At 44.9% G+C, this 16,767-nt stretch overlaps 1 protein-coding gene across 3 annotated transcripts in view; it reads right to left on the bottom strand.

Annotated features, from left to right (window-relative positions):
• Nucleotides 1-16,767, bottom strand: part of PLCG2 (phospholipase C gamma 2) — a 142,983-nt gene that overhangs the window by 70,163 nt on the left and 56,053 nt on the right. For all 3 annotated transcript variants that reach the window (XM_070760457.1, XM_070760456.1, XM_070760459.1), the window contains 5 exons: nucleotides 14,412-14,459; nucleotides 8,917-9,001; nucleotides 8,472-8,555; nucleotides 6,962-7,005; nucleotides 4,449-4,521 (listed from right to left, as the gene is read on the bottom strand). In XM_070760457.1, coding sequence (XP_070616558.1) covers nucleotides 4,449-4,521; nucleotides 6,962-7,005; nucleotides 8,472-8,555; nucleotides 8,917-9,001; nucleotides 14,412-14,459 — 334 coding nt within the window. The remainder of the gene's footprint in view (nucleotides 1-4,448; nucleotides 4,522-6,961; nucleotides 7,006-8,471; nucleotides 8,556-8,916; nucleotides 9,002-14,411; nucleotides 14,460-16,767) is intronic.

Genomic DNA, 16,767 nt, shown 5'->3' with positions numbered 1-16,767 from the left:
CTGTCCTTGGTGGAGGGATTAAGGCCAGAGGCTGGAAATTCCCACTGTTTGAGTAAAGCATCTTTAAACAACTTAGGCATAGGAATTACCTCGTTATCCTCCTGTTCCTCTGTGAAGTAAGGTAAATTCTCCTCCGGGGGATCAGTGGAAGTGGAGGCTTGTTTCTCCTGGGCCGCTAATCCCGTAGAAATTCTAGCTTTGAGGAGGAGAGATTTGAATAATTGAGAAGGAAAAATAGTAATAGGAGGAGGAACCTTTATTTGGGATTCCTCATCATCTGATAGGCCTTGAAAGGCATCCTCATCATCCTCTATATCCTCATATTCATCCTGGGAGGAATCTGAATCATCCTGAATAGGAGCTCTGACCGCTGGGGGAGAACCCAAGGGGCGGGAGGAGCGAGAAGGAGGAAGAGGTAAGGGAAGCTCATTGATGGTGGAGAGTTTGGCATCAATGGCTTTGGACAACACAGCAAAAATAGACTGGAACTCAGGAGGTAAACTGGAAATGTCAGCAGAAATGGCAGAAGAATCCCTAAAGGCCTGGGAGGATCCTGGCTGGGGGGAATCTTCAATAGTATCTGGTTCCTCTGGACCTATGCCCCATAGGTTAGGTTGGGGTCTGTCTAGGTTTGGCTCATCCAGAGATAACACAGGGACCCCAGAAGGAGGCAGACTAGAAGCCTCTGGGGGGTCTTGACTACTGATTACTTGGGCCTGCACTTTCAAACGTTTTGCTGATTTGTCATGGATTTTTTGTAGGGCTAGGTCCCTTCTCTTCTCGGCCCTGGTGACCTTGGTCGAGGGGCGGGCCCCTGGAGAAGAGGAGGAAGAGGCCTGGGGGATACTAGTAATCTCATCGCCTGTAGGCCTGGCCTCTCTGGGACCTTTAGTTGTGCCTCTCTTGGGAAAAGTAGCCATAGTCTGACAATTAACAGAAGACAAGGCTGAGCCAATAACTGAATAATAAGGAGAAGAATTTCAAGGACTTCCCAAGAGGAATGGATCCTGCTTCGAGGCCTCGAAGCTGCTGAAACTTGAGGACAATCTGGGCAAACCCAGAGTTCGTGCCCCCAAACCCAGCGGGGCCAGCCTCCCTAAACTTTATAATTAAGTAAACCAAGGCACTCTGGTTGGAGGCTTAGCCGGTGGAGAATTTAGCCTGGGACCCCCAAGGCCCGCTCCGGGATCCACGCGGTGGACTGAGGCCTACACGGCTGGCAGGGGGCCAACACGAGAGGCCTAGATTTAAAAAGGGCGCGAAGGCCTTCGCGCCGAAAAAGATCGCTGCGTAAAATTTCTTAAAGGGGAAGCGATCGACTAAGTCCAGGAGACTAGAAGGCGTCTCACTCCGCAGGAGGTATTTCTTAAGCCCTTAAATATTTTGTATACAATAAATAATCAATAATTCAATAGGTAAATACTTGCACCAGGACCTCCAGGCCAAAGGATTAGAAGAATCCACAAGCGGCCGCAGGAATCGTAACCGGCAAAACCGCCGGGGGAAAACGAAACCGCAACTTCTCCCAAGGAAAAAAGCCTAGCCGCTTTTTTTCTTTTTTTCTTTTAAACGGCTGGCGCAATTAGTGCAAGTAAATAATTAAAGACAATAAATCTTACTACTTTTTGAAGGAAAAGATCGAAGGGAAGGTGTTAGAATGTTGAACGAGCTATCACAATACAACCGCAGGATATGCGAACTGAGCGAATTCTGGGGAAGGGGCGGATCCGGCAAGCTTTTTTAATACTAGGCTCAGTTCCACCGGATTGGACATGAGCAACCCATGTGACTGCTGGACCCGCTCCTTCAGTACGGAGAAGCAGCGTGTTTAAAAGGCGCGCTGCTTTCACGGAAAGCAAACCCGGCTTTCCTGGCCGGCACAGGGCTTTCTCGCCGCTCCCCCCCAAAAAACACAACGGAGGATGACAAGCAGGACGAAGCGGGGTGGAGCAACGTGGGGCTCAATCAGGCAGCTTCCGCGCGTTTCTTTCGGCGGAAGAGGAGAGGGAGCGGATTGGGCGGGCGGGGGCAGCGCCTTCTACTGCCAGCGCCTCCCCGCTCCCCCGCGGGCTGGCAGGGGGATGGGGACTGCGCGCCCATGGAAAAGGGCGCACGGGGGGGTATTTTGGGGTGCGCGGGCGCGCAGCCTACGGGGAACGGTGGAGGGGATGGGAGCGGGCGTTTTTACCCTCCCCCAGATCCAGGGAAGCATGTTGAAGACCCATTTATGTCACCAGGAATGGGGGGGCTAATCCTCCCCCCCTTCTGACTTGTAGCATTTGAGTGTGGTGTGATTGTGTGGGTTTTAACTTGTTCTTTTTAATATTAGATTTGTATTATATTGTATTGTTATTGTTGTTGTGAGCCACCCCGAGACTTCAGAGAGGGGTGGCATACAAATCTAAATAATAATAATAATAATAATAATAATAATAATAATAATAACAATAATAATAATAACAACAACAACAACAACAATAACATCATCATCATTATTATTATTATTATTATTATTATTATTATTATTATTATTAGACTAGGGAGGGCAAAACTCGAGCTTACTGGGCCTCCCAGAAGTTGAGAAACAGACTGTTTCTGGCCTCCAGGGGGGTGGGGGAAAGCTGTTTTCGCCCTCCCCCGGCATTGAATTATGGGTGTGGGCACTCGTAATTGCATGATAGTGCACGTGCACGCTCTTTTGGCACCTGAGGAAAAAACGGTTCACCATCACTGTTCTAGACCTTGTCTCCAACCCAGCCATGAGAGCAATAGAAATAGCATTTAGACTTATATACTGCTTCACAGAGCTTTACAACCCTTTCTAAGCGGTTTACAGAGTCAGCCTCTTGCCCCCAACAATCTGGGTCCTCATTTTACCCACCTCGGAAGGATGGAAGGCTGAGTCAACTTTGAGCCTGGTGACAACTACTGACCAGAGGCAGTCAGCAGAAGTAGCCTGCAGTACTACATTCTAACCACTGTGCCACCACCGGTCTTACTAGTTTAACAAGTGCTTTACAGCCCGCTCTAAGATGCTTATCCCCAATAATCTGGTCCTCATTTTACCAGCCTTGGAAGGATGAAAGGCTACGTCAACCATGATACCATTCTGGCCCAGCTTAAAAGCAGAGCATTATACTAGAAGCAGGGATTATACTAGAGGAGTTATGGCAAAACTATAGCACGGGTGCCACAGGTGACACGCGGAGCCATATCTGAGGGCACATGAGGCATTGTCCTATGTCAGCTCCAGAGCGCATGTGCACCCTGGTCAGCTGATTTTTGGTCTTTTGGGCCATTTTTGCCCTCCCCAGGCTTCAGGAAAGCCTCCTGAACCCTGGGTGGCGAAAAACAGCCCAACGGGCCTAGCAGACATCTGGAGGCTTCAGTGAGACTTTTGCGCATGTGCAGGGGATAGTGTAAGGGATTGTGCTTGTACATGGGAGGCAGTGCAGGGCTTGTGCACATATGCAGGGGGAGGGCATTGCATTATGGGTATGGGCACACACTGCACGCTATTGCGTGCGCACACACCCTTTTGGCACCTGAGCCAAAAAAGGTTCACTGTACTAGAGATAGGTATTATATCAGAAACCGGGAGAGCCAGGTTGATTCCTTCAGACATAAATATATTCAGTGTTCCCTCAATTTTCACGGGTCTGAACTTTGCAAAAAGTCTATACCACGTTTTTTTTTAAAAAAATATTATTAAAAAAATACTCTGTGGTTTTTTTGCACACCCAGGGTTTTCTGGGGCTGCCCGATGTACAATACTGTGCGTTTTAACTCTCCTCTGCCCCCCCTCCCCCCCAGCCATCCTGCTTCTTTAAATAAAAGCTCCGCTTCGGCCCCAGCCTTCCGATCCCACCCCTTTAATTCTCGGAGTGTTGGTATGCTCCAATTGAAGCAGCGAGCGCAACAAAAAACCCTGCTTGCTGCCCCATTGCCCCTGCGGGTTCTGGGCATAAGTAAAACCAGGAATGAAGGAGGGAGGGGGAGGAAGGAAGCAAAGTTGTGAGCTGCCCCGAGTCTGCGGAGAGGGGAGGCATACAAATTTAATAAGTAAGTAAGTAAGTAAGTAAGTAAGTAAGTAAGTAAGTAAGGAAGGAAGGAAGGAAGGAAGGAAGGAAGGAAGGAAGGAAGGAAGGAAGGAAGGAAGGAAGGAAGGAAGGAAAGAAAGAAAGAAAGAAAGAAAGAAAGAAAGAAAGAAAGAAAGAAAGAAAGAAAGGGAGCATCTCTACTTCGCGGAAATTTGACTTTCGCGGGCGGTCTTGGAACGTATCCCCCGTGAAAGTCAAGGGAACACTGTATTACTCAGCACCAGTCTCTGGAATAAGTCTTCTAACCATGACTCTTTTGCTCTGCCACGGACCCAATCAATATTTAGCCATGACATCAGGCATACATGTACAGTATGTTGAAAAGCAAAGGCATTAGGATTTTCGTACCTGCTGTTCATGTAGCAGAAACCTCTGAAAATCGTGCAAATGTACTGCTGAGGCATCCGGGCGATCTGTGTTTCTGTGACACAAAAAGTTAAAGCAACTTGACAGGAGGAGGAAACAAAATGCACAATATTTCCGTATGTATTCTGACAAAGCTGAGGCTAAGGAGAAGCATCGTCTTTATTTTATTTTATTGGATTTGTATGCCACCCCTCTCCGTAGACTCGGGGCGGCTAACAACAGTAGTAAAACAGCATATGACAATCCAATATTAAAACAGTTAAAAACCCTTATTGTAAAACCAAAATTTGTTCTTCAAACAAACACAACTGCAATAGGCTAAAATCTGAGCAATAAAAAAAAAAGGATTTAATTATCCTCATTTAAAAGGAACTACAGTGATCCCTCGAGTTTCGCGTCCTCGAGCATCGCGAAAGGGCTATATCGCTAGTTTTCAACCCGGAAGTAAACTCCACCATCTGCGCATGCGTGCCCTTCCACGCATGCGTAGATGGTGGAGCTTCCCCGCCGGGCAGAGGCTTCCCTGGGTCTTGCCCCTCTTGCCCCGGTAAGACCCCAGCGGCGGCGCGAGCAACGGCGTGGGCTGGCGGGCGGCACGCACGCGGAAACCCCAGCTCCGCTTCCCAGCTGGGAAGCGGAGCCGGCAACAGCGTGGGCGGGCGGGCGGCGCGCGCGAGCCTGGGGACACCCCACCTCCGCCTCCCAGCTGGGAAGCGGAGCTAGGGTGTCCCCACCGCGCGCGCGTTGCTGGGGAACGCGCGCGCGCTTGGGGACACCCCACCTCCGCCTCCCAGCTGGGAAGCGGAGCTAGGGTGTCCCCACGCGCGCGCGCGTTGCTGGGGAAAGCGCGCCCGCCTGGGGACACCCCACCTCCGCCTCCCAGCTGGGAAGCGGAGCTAGGGTGTCCCCACCGCACGCGCGTTGCTGGGGAAAGCGCGCGCGCCTGGGGACACCCCACCTCCGCCTCCCAGCTGGGAAGCGGAGCTAGGGTGTCCCCACCACGCGCGCGTTGCTGGGGAAAGCGCGCGCGCTTGAGGACACCCCACCTCCGCCTCCCAGCTGGGAAGCGGAGCTAGGGTGTCCCCACGCGCGCGCGCGTTGCTGGGGAAAGCGCGCGCGCCTGGGGACACCCCACCTCCGCCTCCCAGCTGGGAAGCGGAGCTGGGGTGTCCCCAAGCGCGCGCGCACCCCAGGTGCGAGCAACGGGGTGGGCGGGCGAAGGGCGGGCGGCAGTGGAAGCAAAAACACCATCTGCGCACGCGCAGATGGTGTTTTCACCTCCGCACCGCTACTTCGCTAAAAATCGATCATCGCGTGGGGTCCTGGAACGGAACCCTCGCGATAATCGAGGGTTCACTGTATTGTCTTCTGGAACCCTTATCCTTAATTACTTTCCCCCCCTACCAAATTGTGGGGCAGGTCAATACCAGTTGAAAAGATGGGAAAGACTTAAATGGAAACACTGGATGGGAAAGGAAGATAGAAAGCAAAGAATGATTGCATCTAAGGACATGAATGTTTCATTTCTTGCATTGTACTGTAACTATCAAGGTAGGTCTGTGCCACACGATAGAAAAAGTTCACATCAGAGGTTTGGAAGCACAGACGTGGTTCGTTGAAGCTGTAGCCTCTTCTCATGGGACAACCACAGCTACCACAAGTTCCAATGCTAGCAATTAAGTGAGTTACACCCGCTTTTATAACCTTTTTGGCAAGGGAATCCCTGTCAAATGATTCCCTTGTCAAAAAAGTACATAAAATTCGGTGTGACTCAGTGCAGAGAAGAGCAACAAAGATGATTAGGGGACTGGAGGCTAAAACATATGAAGAATGGTTGCAGCAACTGGACATGGCTAGTTCAATGAGAAGAAGGACCAGGGGAGACATGATAGCAGTGTTCCAATATCTTAGGGGTTATCATAAAGAAGAGAAAGTCCAACTACTGTATTATCCAAAGCACCTGAGGATAGAACAAGAAGCAATGGGTGGAAACTAATCCATGAGACTCTAGAAAGAGTGCAGAGAAGAGTAACAAAGAGAATTAGGGGACTGGAGACTAAAACATATGAAGAACAGTTGCAGGAACTGGGTATGTCTAATTTAAAATGAAAAGAAGGACTAGGGGAGACATGATAGCAGTCTTCCAATATCTCAGGGGCTGCCACAAAGAAGAAGGAGTCCAACTATTTTCCAAAGCACCTGAGGGTAGAACAAGAGGCAAAAGGTGGAAACTAAACAAGGAGAGAAGCAACTTAGAACTAAGGAGGAATTTCCTGACAGTGAAAACAATTAATCAGTGGAACAACTGGTCTCCAACACTGAAAATTTTTAAGATGATGTTAGGTAACCATTTCTCTGAAGTGGTGTAGTTTCCTACCTAAGCAGGGAGTGGGACCAAAAGACCTCCAAGGTTCCTTCCAACCCTGTTATTCTATTCTGCCTTTTTATTGACAAGGGAATCATTGCAAATATTCATGCTTTATACAATATCTCACCCTAAGAGGAACATAGTAGAATCCTTTTTGAATTCATCCAGAACCTGGTAAGAGAAAAATGATGAATAAAGAACGAATCATTTTCTTCTGCATAGAACAGTTATTGCCTGGAGGAAAACAGGTTGGTTAAACAACTGAAAATCATCAAAAGTTTTTTGTTTTGTTTTTAATTTCTGTCCTATTCTGGAAAACATGCTTCTTCTTACATTTTCTGCCAAGCTACTTAGGGGTGGGATTCTGGGGATTTGGGAAAACCTCTAAGATTCTGGGCAATTTGGAGACCCCCAAATTCCACTCCTGGATGCCTCCGCCGACCCTTGGAGTCCCCATGTGGCCTGTTTTGGATGCAGGTAAGTGGAGGGTGCATGCAGAGCCTCAGGGGGGTGAAAAATGCACACACCCCTAGAGGCTTGAGGAAAGCCTCCGGAGCCTGGGGAGGGCAAAAACACCCCACACACACCATGATGCAGGAGGCTGATTAGGCCATGCCCACCCAACAGGGCAAAGATCCTCTTTGTTGTGGTTGGCTCTGGCCCAGCTCTGGCCCAGGGAATGGGGAGGTGGATGCAGGGGAAACTTCAACATGTCACAGGCCTGTGTTATTGCCGACAGAGTCAGTTCAGAGTTTAGTTTCCTCGGATGAAGAAGAAGGTGGGAGTGACTCAGCAGAGGGGGGCTTGGCACACAGCCAAGGCAGTCAATCTCCCTTATCTTCCATTGAGTCGGATGAAGACGTTTTGGATCCACACAAGCGCAGAATTATGCGTAGAAGAGACCAAGTAAGGACATATTACAGGAGATAATAGTGGCCACCTGTGTTTGGGTAGGGCTCCAGTAACTAGGGACGCTGCTATAAATAGCAGCATGTGGGTTTGGCCGTTGTGGTAGAGTATCTGATCGCACTTTGTCAGGAATCCTGGGTTGCTGGTTTATGGACTTTGGTTGTTGATTTTTCACGCCTTTGAAAACAAAGCAGAGCAACGTATGTGTGTGTGTGTCTCACTTTGTTGTAAGAAGAAGGGGTGTGAAGTTTCTTCACAGCTGCTAGCTAAGTACTTAATGACTGCTTAAGGTTAATTGTACAGACTACTCAGTTGTTTTGGGATGAGTGCTCTTTGCAATACAAAAAGAGTGCTTAGTTTATTTTGAATTTTGGGATAAAGAACATTGTTTTGAATTTTGTACCCTTGAATTTTCAGGAGGCTCCTACCAGAGAGCCCGGCAGAACACCCTTGCTAAAAATTTTGAAGCCCACCCTGTACATACATACCCATAGATGTATACACATGTATAACCACATACACATGTCTGTTTGTGTGTGTGTGCACAATAGACTAATTACAGCTGTGAATCTACTCAATTAAAAGTAAAGAAGTTTCATGCTTGAATTATGCTTGAATTAAATATAAAACTGAAAACCTATGTACTAACTAGTTAACTGAATTCGGGTTACAACACCGAAAGTCACTCTGCATACAAAGAGGAAGTAAGATAAGAGCAGAACGTTTACCGATTTCTGTTGCTCAAACATAATCTTCTTGTAGAAAAGATGAAATTGCTCAAAGCTAAGTTCGTCTTTAGCAGCTTTTATTTCCTGCGTGGGGAAAAAACAAAATAAAATAAAATAAGCCAATTGTAAATAAGGAGGCAGCAATTAGATTTCTTCCAAAGCTACGCCTACCCTCAAGCTACCCGAAATCCAGGCTAAAGGAAAGGCAGATAGTACTGTGTAACCTATCAGAAAGATGGTTCTGCAGCAACTTTACACACTCTGTTTTCTCACCTTCAATCACCTTCATTGTTATTTCATTAGAAAGAGCATGGTTTTTTTCTATCATATATGTTGTTTTTGTGATGGTTTCTTTTCAAATAAGGCTTCAATTTCACCTGGTCCATTTGACAAAGAATGACCCAATAGGTAAACTGCAGGACATGTAGCTTAAAGCAATACCTACCGTAAACTTATCTTTCAAGTACCTCACACTGTTCACTTTGAAGTTGACGGAGGGAAGCATCGTTTTCAACTCTCTCAAGCTGATGCTGAATTTAAAAGAAAAGAATCAATATTAAGAACTTTTAAAAAAAGATTTATTCAACATTCTTTATTCAGAAACTCAGTTGTCCATCCCAACAGTGGTCACTAAAATCTATTTATTTATTTATTTGTTTGTTTGTTTGTTTATTTATTGTTTAGATTTATATGGCACCCAATCCCATGGGACTCAGGGCAACTTACAGCAAAGATAAAAAAACAAATAATTAAAATACAACAATTAAAAGTACAGTACTTTAAAACCCTAAATAACCCATTACAATCATACTATCAAACATCCCAATCGAATCCTATCTTGGCCAGAATACGGTATCAGTCTCATGGCCCCCAGGCCTGCTAAAAAAATCCAGGTCTTCAGGGCCTTACAGAAAGCCAGTAGGGTGGGGGGCAATACGGATCTTGGTGGGGTAGTTGTCGGGGCCGCCACAGAGAAGGCCCTTCTCCATGGGCCCGCCTACCGACATTGCTTAGTCGACAGGACTCGGAGAAGGCCAACTCTGTGGGCTCTAGTCGGTCAGTGGGAGGTATGCGGCAGAATAGGACTAGATATGAAAGGATGTTCCTAGGATGCTAACAAAATCTTTGGAAACTGAAGGGCTTTGAGATAGGAGTCAGAAATGGACACATGGAGAGATATACTATACTATAATAATATTCATATACACGATACTAGTAACAAGAAAAATAAAAGAAACATTATGACAGGGGACAGAAGGCATGCTGGTGCACTTATGCACGCCCCTTACTGACCTCTTAGGAATCGGGAGAGGTCAACGGTGGATAGTCTAAGGATAAAGTTTTGGGGATTAAGTGATGCATTATATTTTTATACTGAAAATATAATCTCAACAGAAGCGAATATTTGTAGATCAGAAATGAACTGTGGGGTCCTTGCTGCTCTCTGTGCTTGGTTGTTCCTTTGCAGAACTTCCATTACCAAACTATGTAACATCTTCAGTACTAGAAAGGAGTGGGATTTGCTCTCTGTTTATATTCTAGTGGCTTGTGTTAAGTATTAAGGAGTTAGCAGAGTTACTGAGCGTATGCACAGAGGACAAATGTGGAGGTTATAGATATCCAGCTAATGTTCACACAGATATGAGCAGTATTTCAAATAACTAGGCCACATAAATTGAATGCATAAATATTATTTACAGTAGAGAACTAGGGTAGTCAGTTCCAGTCCTAGTCATTTATATATTACAGTAAGCAATGTTCTCAATACATATACAAAGTTAGTCTTATTCAATACATACAGAATAACCAACTTCAAGCTTACTTACATAACACATGTACATTAAACCAGCATTTAGCACAAAGCAGTTCTACAGCAGTCACACAGACAAAACTAGCAGAAAAATAATCAGTAAAAGGTTCCCTTTTATAGCTAATTGCAGCACTAGCCCTTAAAGCAAGGGTCCCCAAACTTGGCAACTTTAAGACTTGTGGACTATAACTCCCAGAATTCTCCAGCCAGCTATTCGACTTTCACGGGCGGTCTCGGAACGCATCCCCGCGAAAATCGAGGGAACGCTGTATAGTCTTTTTTTAGATGTTTTGAGTTTCTTAAGGGATTTTATATTATACTGTTTTTAGGGGGGTTTATATTTTATATTTAAGGGTGGGTTGGTTGGTTGTTTCTATGCTGCCCTTCTCAAAGCGACTTTATATTTTGTATTTGGTTGTAAACTGCCCAAAGTCTTCTGGGAGTGGGACGGCGTATAAATCCAAAAAAACAAACAAACAAACAAATAAATAAATGTTTTGATTTTATAAGACAGTCAACACTTTTCTGCGTTTCTGATCTCACAGTCAGGCCTTTACGGCATGAAGGAATAACACCAGGAAGGTATCGTAAAGTCCAAAGGCCATGCTAAATTACTATATTATCTTCTTGTTGTACAACACGTGGTGTGAGAAATGACAGATGCTTCCTTGAACTCAGACAGTTACTAAATTTAATCGAAATGATGAAGTGCAGGGAAGGTACACTCCACTAATTCACTCGGTGTCAGATGGTGAGTTGATAAACTGTCTTTTCATTTACACAAGGTCATATTTTAGAAGGAAAACAGTCCGTTGGCTGTGTGCGGTTGACTAATTTTTCCCATCTTAAAAGTCTAGCGTACCACACACACACACAAAAAATCCCGCAGAATACCTGAAGCAAAGGTCCCCAAATTTTCCACAAAAGGCAATATAATTACCCTGTTTGGAAAGCTAAGAAGCAAAATCACCTCCCTCCCCTAACATTGAGGTAACACCAGCTGTGGTTACTGTTTGGTATTATGGACACAATCAAGAGGCCGCTAAGGTCGTGTGGGGCTCATTTAGGAGAGTCGCAAAGGTTCAGCTGCCCCTTGGGCCTCTCATTCATCACACTCTTTCTTTATTGTGTTGTTTCTTATTTAAACAAAGGTGCCAGCTTGGTGTTGTGGGCTAGCTACGAATAACAGGATGGGCTGCGCCCTTCAACCTTCTCCTGAGACTCAAAACTCAACCTCGGTCACACCAGTTCAGTTCCTGGGGAAGCTTGCCCTGGCATCTTACAATTTGATGCACAATAAATACACAATAATGCAATGGCACCTATTTGCACAAGCGTCGTTTCTTGCATCTTCCAACCTGCTTGTCTCGAAAGGCGCTTTTTCCAAAAGGCAACTGGACTTATTTCCTTTATTTTTTTTCCCCTTAACATTTTGCTTCTCATCCAAGAAGCTGCTTCCGCTTGGACCTCAGAAAGTTCAGCTGCCTTATGGAAAAGGCATCTTTGGGACAACCTGGATGATTGAGAATCTCCATAAACTTCCAAACATTTTCTTTGTCACGTTCAGAATTTGCCTTCGGGTGTACGGTAGACCACATAGGATTAGAAGACAGGGAGTGACAACTAACTGCACCAAACCAAGTAAGAAGTACCATATTTTTCGGAGTATAAGATGCACCCCCCCCAAACAGGATGGAAATATGGGCGCATCTTACACTCCAAATGTAGCTTTAAAAAAAAATTTCCCCCAGCCATAATAATGTGCTAACAATCTTCCTGGCTCTTCTGCAGGCTCATTTTCATAGCTACTCACTTAAAAAAGGTTTTTTGCAGCCCTAACAAGGCGCTAACAATCTTCCTGGCAAGCGAGATTTTTTCATTGCTAATCTTTCTGAATGAGTTATTTTTTTCCAGCCCTTAGTCTTTGCAGACTTGTTTTCATTGCTACTCCCTCCAAAGATTATTTTTTCCAACCCTAACCTGGGGATAAAATATTGTGCTGAAGCTAGTCAGATGAACACCTGATAGGTAGATTTCCCCCCCTATTTTCCTCCCCCCAAACTAAGGTGCATCTTATACTTTCAAAAAATATGGTATGCATAAAATCAGGACTTTGGGGACTCAATGCTACATGGTAAACAGGAACTTTCCATAGGAAGGGAGTTTTCAATTTTACTAAATTAGTCTGCAGAAATAAACAATAATATGCCACTGAAGAATACAAGTGGCATATAATAGATCATTTAGTGACCAAAGCTACAACCTACCAGTAATGGGCTGCCAAAAATTTTACTGCCACACTGTGGGTGTGGCTTATTTTGTGGGTGTGGCTTGATGGCCATATGATTGGGGTAGGAGTGGTTTGCCGGCCATGTGACCAGGTAGGAGTGGCTTGAACTAAGGTCATCCTTCAAGTGAACTGTTAAGTCCTTGACTTACAACCTTACTAGTGTCGCTCACTGGAGTGACAATTTGCTTTGCATTTTCCTCACTCTCCTTCCTCGGCCACCACCACCCTGCCTCAGGCTGCGTAGCTAGGCAAATGGGTGCTGCCAGAAGCATAAATGCTGCCAGTGCCACTTCCACCCACGCCTTCTGCTTGCACCTCAGGCGGGAGGTGGCCGTGTGAGGCTGGAGGGGAGCGGACAGGAGAGAGGGAAGCTTGTCCGAGGCCGGAAGGAGGAAAGAGGAAAAAAGCAAGGAGCGCAAACGCAGCAGTAGCAGCAGGGGAAAAGAGGAGAGCCCAGCGGAGACCAGTAAACCAGGAAGTGACAGCCACCAATCAGCTGGAGCTGTGCATGCATCTTCATTGCCACCGGTGGAACTGCATTCCATCCCATCCTGCCTGCTGCCCATCCCTGCAACCTACCTGAAAAAGAGGGGGGGGGGTTTGATACAGATCTGAAGTTCTGATAGTTACCCCAACTATCACAATCATGTGAGATTGTGGCATTGCAGAAAATGGGCAACATTATCCGCCATTTCTGGTGTCCCAGAATCACAGGATCATGTTTTACAATGGTTTTGCTGAAAATCCAGCACTTAAATCTGGTTTTTAGCAAAAATGCGCTATACCAAACGATGGGTTCATTTAAAGATGAGCACAAAAAAGGCAGGGGATTATATTAGAAGACCTCCAAGCCTTCCAGTCCTTTGATTGTACGATTTATTCCAGTCCTGCTTTCAGAGTTGAGATTTAACCTCAGTTGAACACCAAAGCTGCTGACAAACTCTTGTTCAGTGATGGTGAACCTTTTTTAGTTTGCGTGCCAAAAGGGTGTGCTAGCACACACACATGTGCGCTTACCCATTCCCTCCCATGCTGCCCTTCACATCTGCACAATCTCCTCCGCATATGCGCACAGGCCTCACTGAAGCCTGGGATGGTGAAAAAAACAGCCAAATAGGCAAACAGAAGTTCGTAAAAATGGATTTCCAGTTTCTCAATTGTGCTGTTTTTTGGGGAAGCTTCCTGAAGCCTCGGAGTGCAAAAAACAGCGCAATGGGCAAACAGGAAGTCCATTTTTCTAAACTTCCGGTTTGCCCACAGGGTGGTTTTTTGTACTCCAGGGCTCCAGGAAAGCTTTCCTGAAGTCTCTGGAAGGCAAAATAGCCTTCCCCTTGCGTGCCTTCCGATATGGTTCTGCGTTCGCCATCACAGCTCTAGTTAATATGGAAATTAAAATTATCATCGGGTTCCCAATATTTTCTCAGACTTCATTTGCTCCATCTGTATTTAGTGCACTTTTTAAATCAGAGGGAAAAAACCAGATCCAGTTTTTAAACCACTATGCAGAGGTCTTCAAACTTGGGAACTTTTAAGACTTGTGGAATTTAACTCCCAGAATTCTCCAGCCAGCATAGTGAATTCTGGGAGCTGAAGTCCACAAGTCTTAAAGTTGCTAGACTTGGGGACCCCTGTGTTATAGAAACTGCTCCTGACCCCTACCAACCTTTTTGGATCACAAGCACATAGAAGGCAAAAAGTGAAGAATTTGTACTGAAAGCAAAAACAGGCCTAGTCCCAGTTTAAATGGCTTTAAAAAAAAAGTTACTTATTTACAACAAAAATACATAATAGAGGTGGGGAAAAACAGAGCACAGCTTTAGAATCTGAAATGAATAAGTACCTGTTCCTTCTGGATTGATCCACCGAGTAAATCAGCTTCCTCAGCCAGCTTTAAAGAGTCAATAAAAATACACCCAGGATTAGTTTTGTAAATAGAAGACCGGACTTAATGATGTGTTGTAATTTCAATATATAAAACATTGAAATGAATGCTCCTATTTTGATGCACAACTTTTTATGAAGCGCAAACAAGCCCCAAAGTATCTTTTTTATTATTTTTCTGTGAGCATAGGAAAGATTCTGAAGAGCCTATCTAATATTTCGGCATTAAATAGTATGAATTATTAAATACGAATGTGAAAATTTCTTATTTATGAGTACGGAGATTATTCAGCATGGAGCTAAGACTGATGTATCACCAATGGCACGTTAGAATTACCTATGTACAATCAGTCCAGGAACAGGAAGGAGAAGAGGAGGGATGGAGAAGGAGAGGAAGAGAAAGGAGGAAGAAAAGGATGTGAAAGGTGTGAATTTAAGTCTAAAGGGGATGAAGATACTTCAACCCTGACTGAACAATTAAACGATTTGTGTATTCAGTTCTATAGAGGAATCATTGAGTCTGTCATCTGCACCTCTATAACTGTCTGGTTTGGTGCTGCAACCCAACAGGACCGACACAGACTTCAGAGGATAATCAGAATTGCAGAAAAAACAATTGCTGCCAACCTGCCTTCCATTGAGGACCTGTATACTGCACGAGTCAAAAAGAGGGCGGGTAAAATATTTACTGACCCCTCACATCCTGGACACAAATTGTTTCAACTCCTACCCTCAAAACGTCGCTACAGAGCACTGCACACCAAGACAACTAGACACAAGAACAGTTTTTTCCCGAACGCCATTACTCTACTAAACAAATAATTCCCTCAACACTGTCAGACTTTCTACTAAATCTGCACTTCTATTCTACTAGTTTTTCTCATCATTCCTTTCACCCATTTCCTCCCATGTTGACTGTATGACTATAACTTGTTGCGTATATCCTAAGATTTTTATTAATATTGCTTCTTCATTGCTTATTTGACCCCTATGACAATCATTAAGTGTTGTACCACATGATTCTTGACAAATGTATATTTTATTTTATGTACGTTGAGAGCATATGCACCAAGACAAATTCCTTGTGTGTCCAATCACACTTGGCCAATAAAATTCTATTCTACTCTATTCTAGTCTACAAGGAATTTGTCTTTATGCACATGCTCTCAGTGTACATAAAAGAAAAGTTTGTCAAGAATCATAAGGTACAACACTTAATGATAGTCCAGGTACAAATAAGCAGGAACCAATCAACATAAATTGTAAGGATACAAGCAACCAAGTTACAGTTATACACACATTTGTGGGAGGAGATGGGTGATGGGAACAATGAAAAGATTAATAGTAGTGCAGACTTAGTAAATAGTTTTGATAGATTTGAAGGAAATATTTGTTTAGCAGAGTGATGGTGTTTGGGGGGAAAATGTCCTTGTATCTAGTTGTCCCTGTGCTTTATAGTGTCATTTTGAGGTTAGGAGTTGAAGCAGTTTGTGTCCAGGATGTGAGGGGTCAGTAAATATCTTCACAGCCTTTTTGACTCGTGCAGTACACAGGTCCTCAGTGGAAGGCAGGTTGGCAGCAATTATTTTTTCTGCAGTTCTGATTATCCTCTGAGGTCTGTGTCAGTCTTGTTGGGTTGCAGAACCAAACCAGGTACAGATAACAGACTCAATAATTCCTCTGTAGCAGTGATGGGCTGCTGCTTACACAGTCCAGTGCTCTGTCCTGATAGGAAATTCTAGGGTGCGCAAGTGAAAGATTTCGGTGATTTTTGCAGTTTCTCTCTTTCTGGGCATGCAGGTAGTGCCGAAGATGCTCTGTAGTACAGTATAATTCTAGTGGACAGAAGGACTAGGGGAGTGTTTCCCAACCTTGTCAACTTGAAGATATCTGGACTTCAAATCCCAGAATCCCCCAGCCAGCATTTGCTGGCTGGGGAATTCTGGGAATTGAAGTCCAAATATCTTCAAGTTATCAAGGTTGGGAAACACTGGACTAGGGGGCGACATGATAGCAGTGTTCTAATATTTGAAGGGCTGCCACAGAAAAGAGGGAATCAAGCTATTCTCCAAAGCACCAGAAGGCAAGATAAGGATCGATGGATGGAAGAGCTTGCCTTGTGCTCCATCACTTGAGGCTTCTAAGAAGAGATTAGACAGCCACTTGTCTGCAACAGTAAAGGGTTGGACTAGAGGACCTCTCAGCTCCCTTCCAACTCTTATTATTTTGTTATTCTGTTACCATATATAAATACATAGAAACATAGAAGACTGATGGCAGAAAAAGACCTCATGATCCATCTAGTTTGCCCTTAT

This window comes from Erythrolamprus reginae, chromosome 9, assembly GCF_031021105.1.
Source record: "Erythrolamprus reginae isolate rEryReg1 chromosome 9, rEryReg1.hap1, whole genome shotgun sequence".
NCBI classification, from domain to species: domain Eukaryota; kingdom Metazoa; phylum Chordata; class Lepidosauria; order Squamata; family Dipsadidae; genus Erythrolamprus; species Erythrolamprus reginae.
This window is presented reverse-complemented; position numbering and strand designations above follow the sequence as displayed.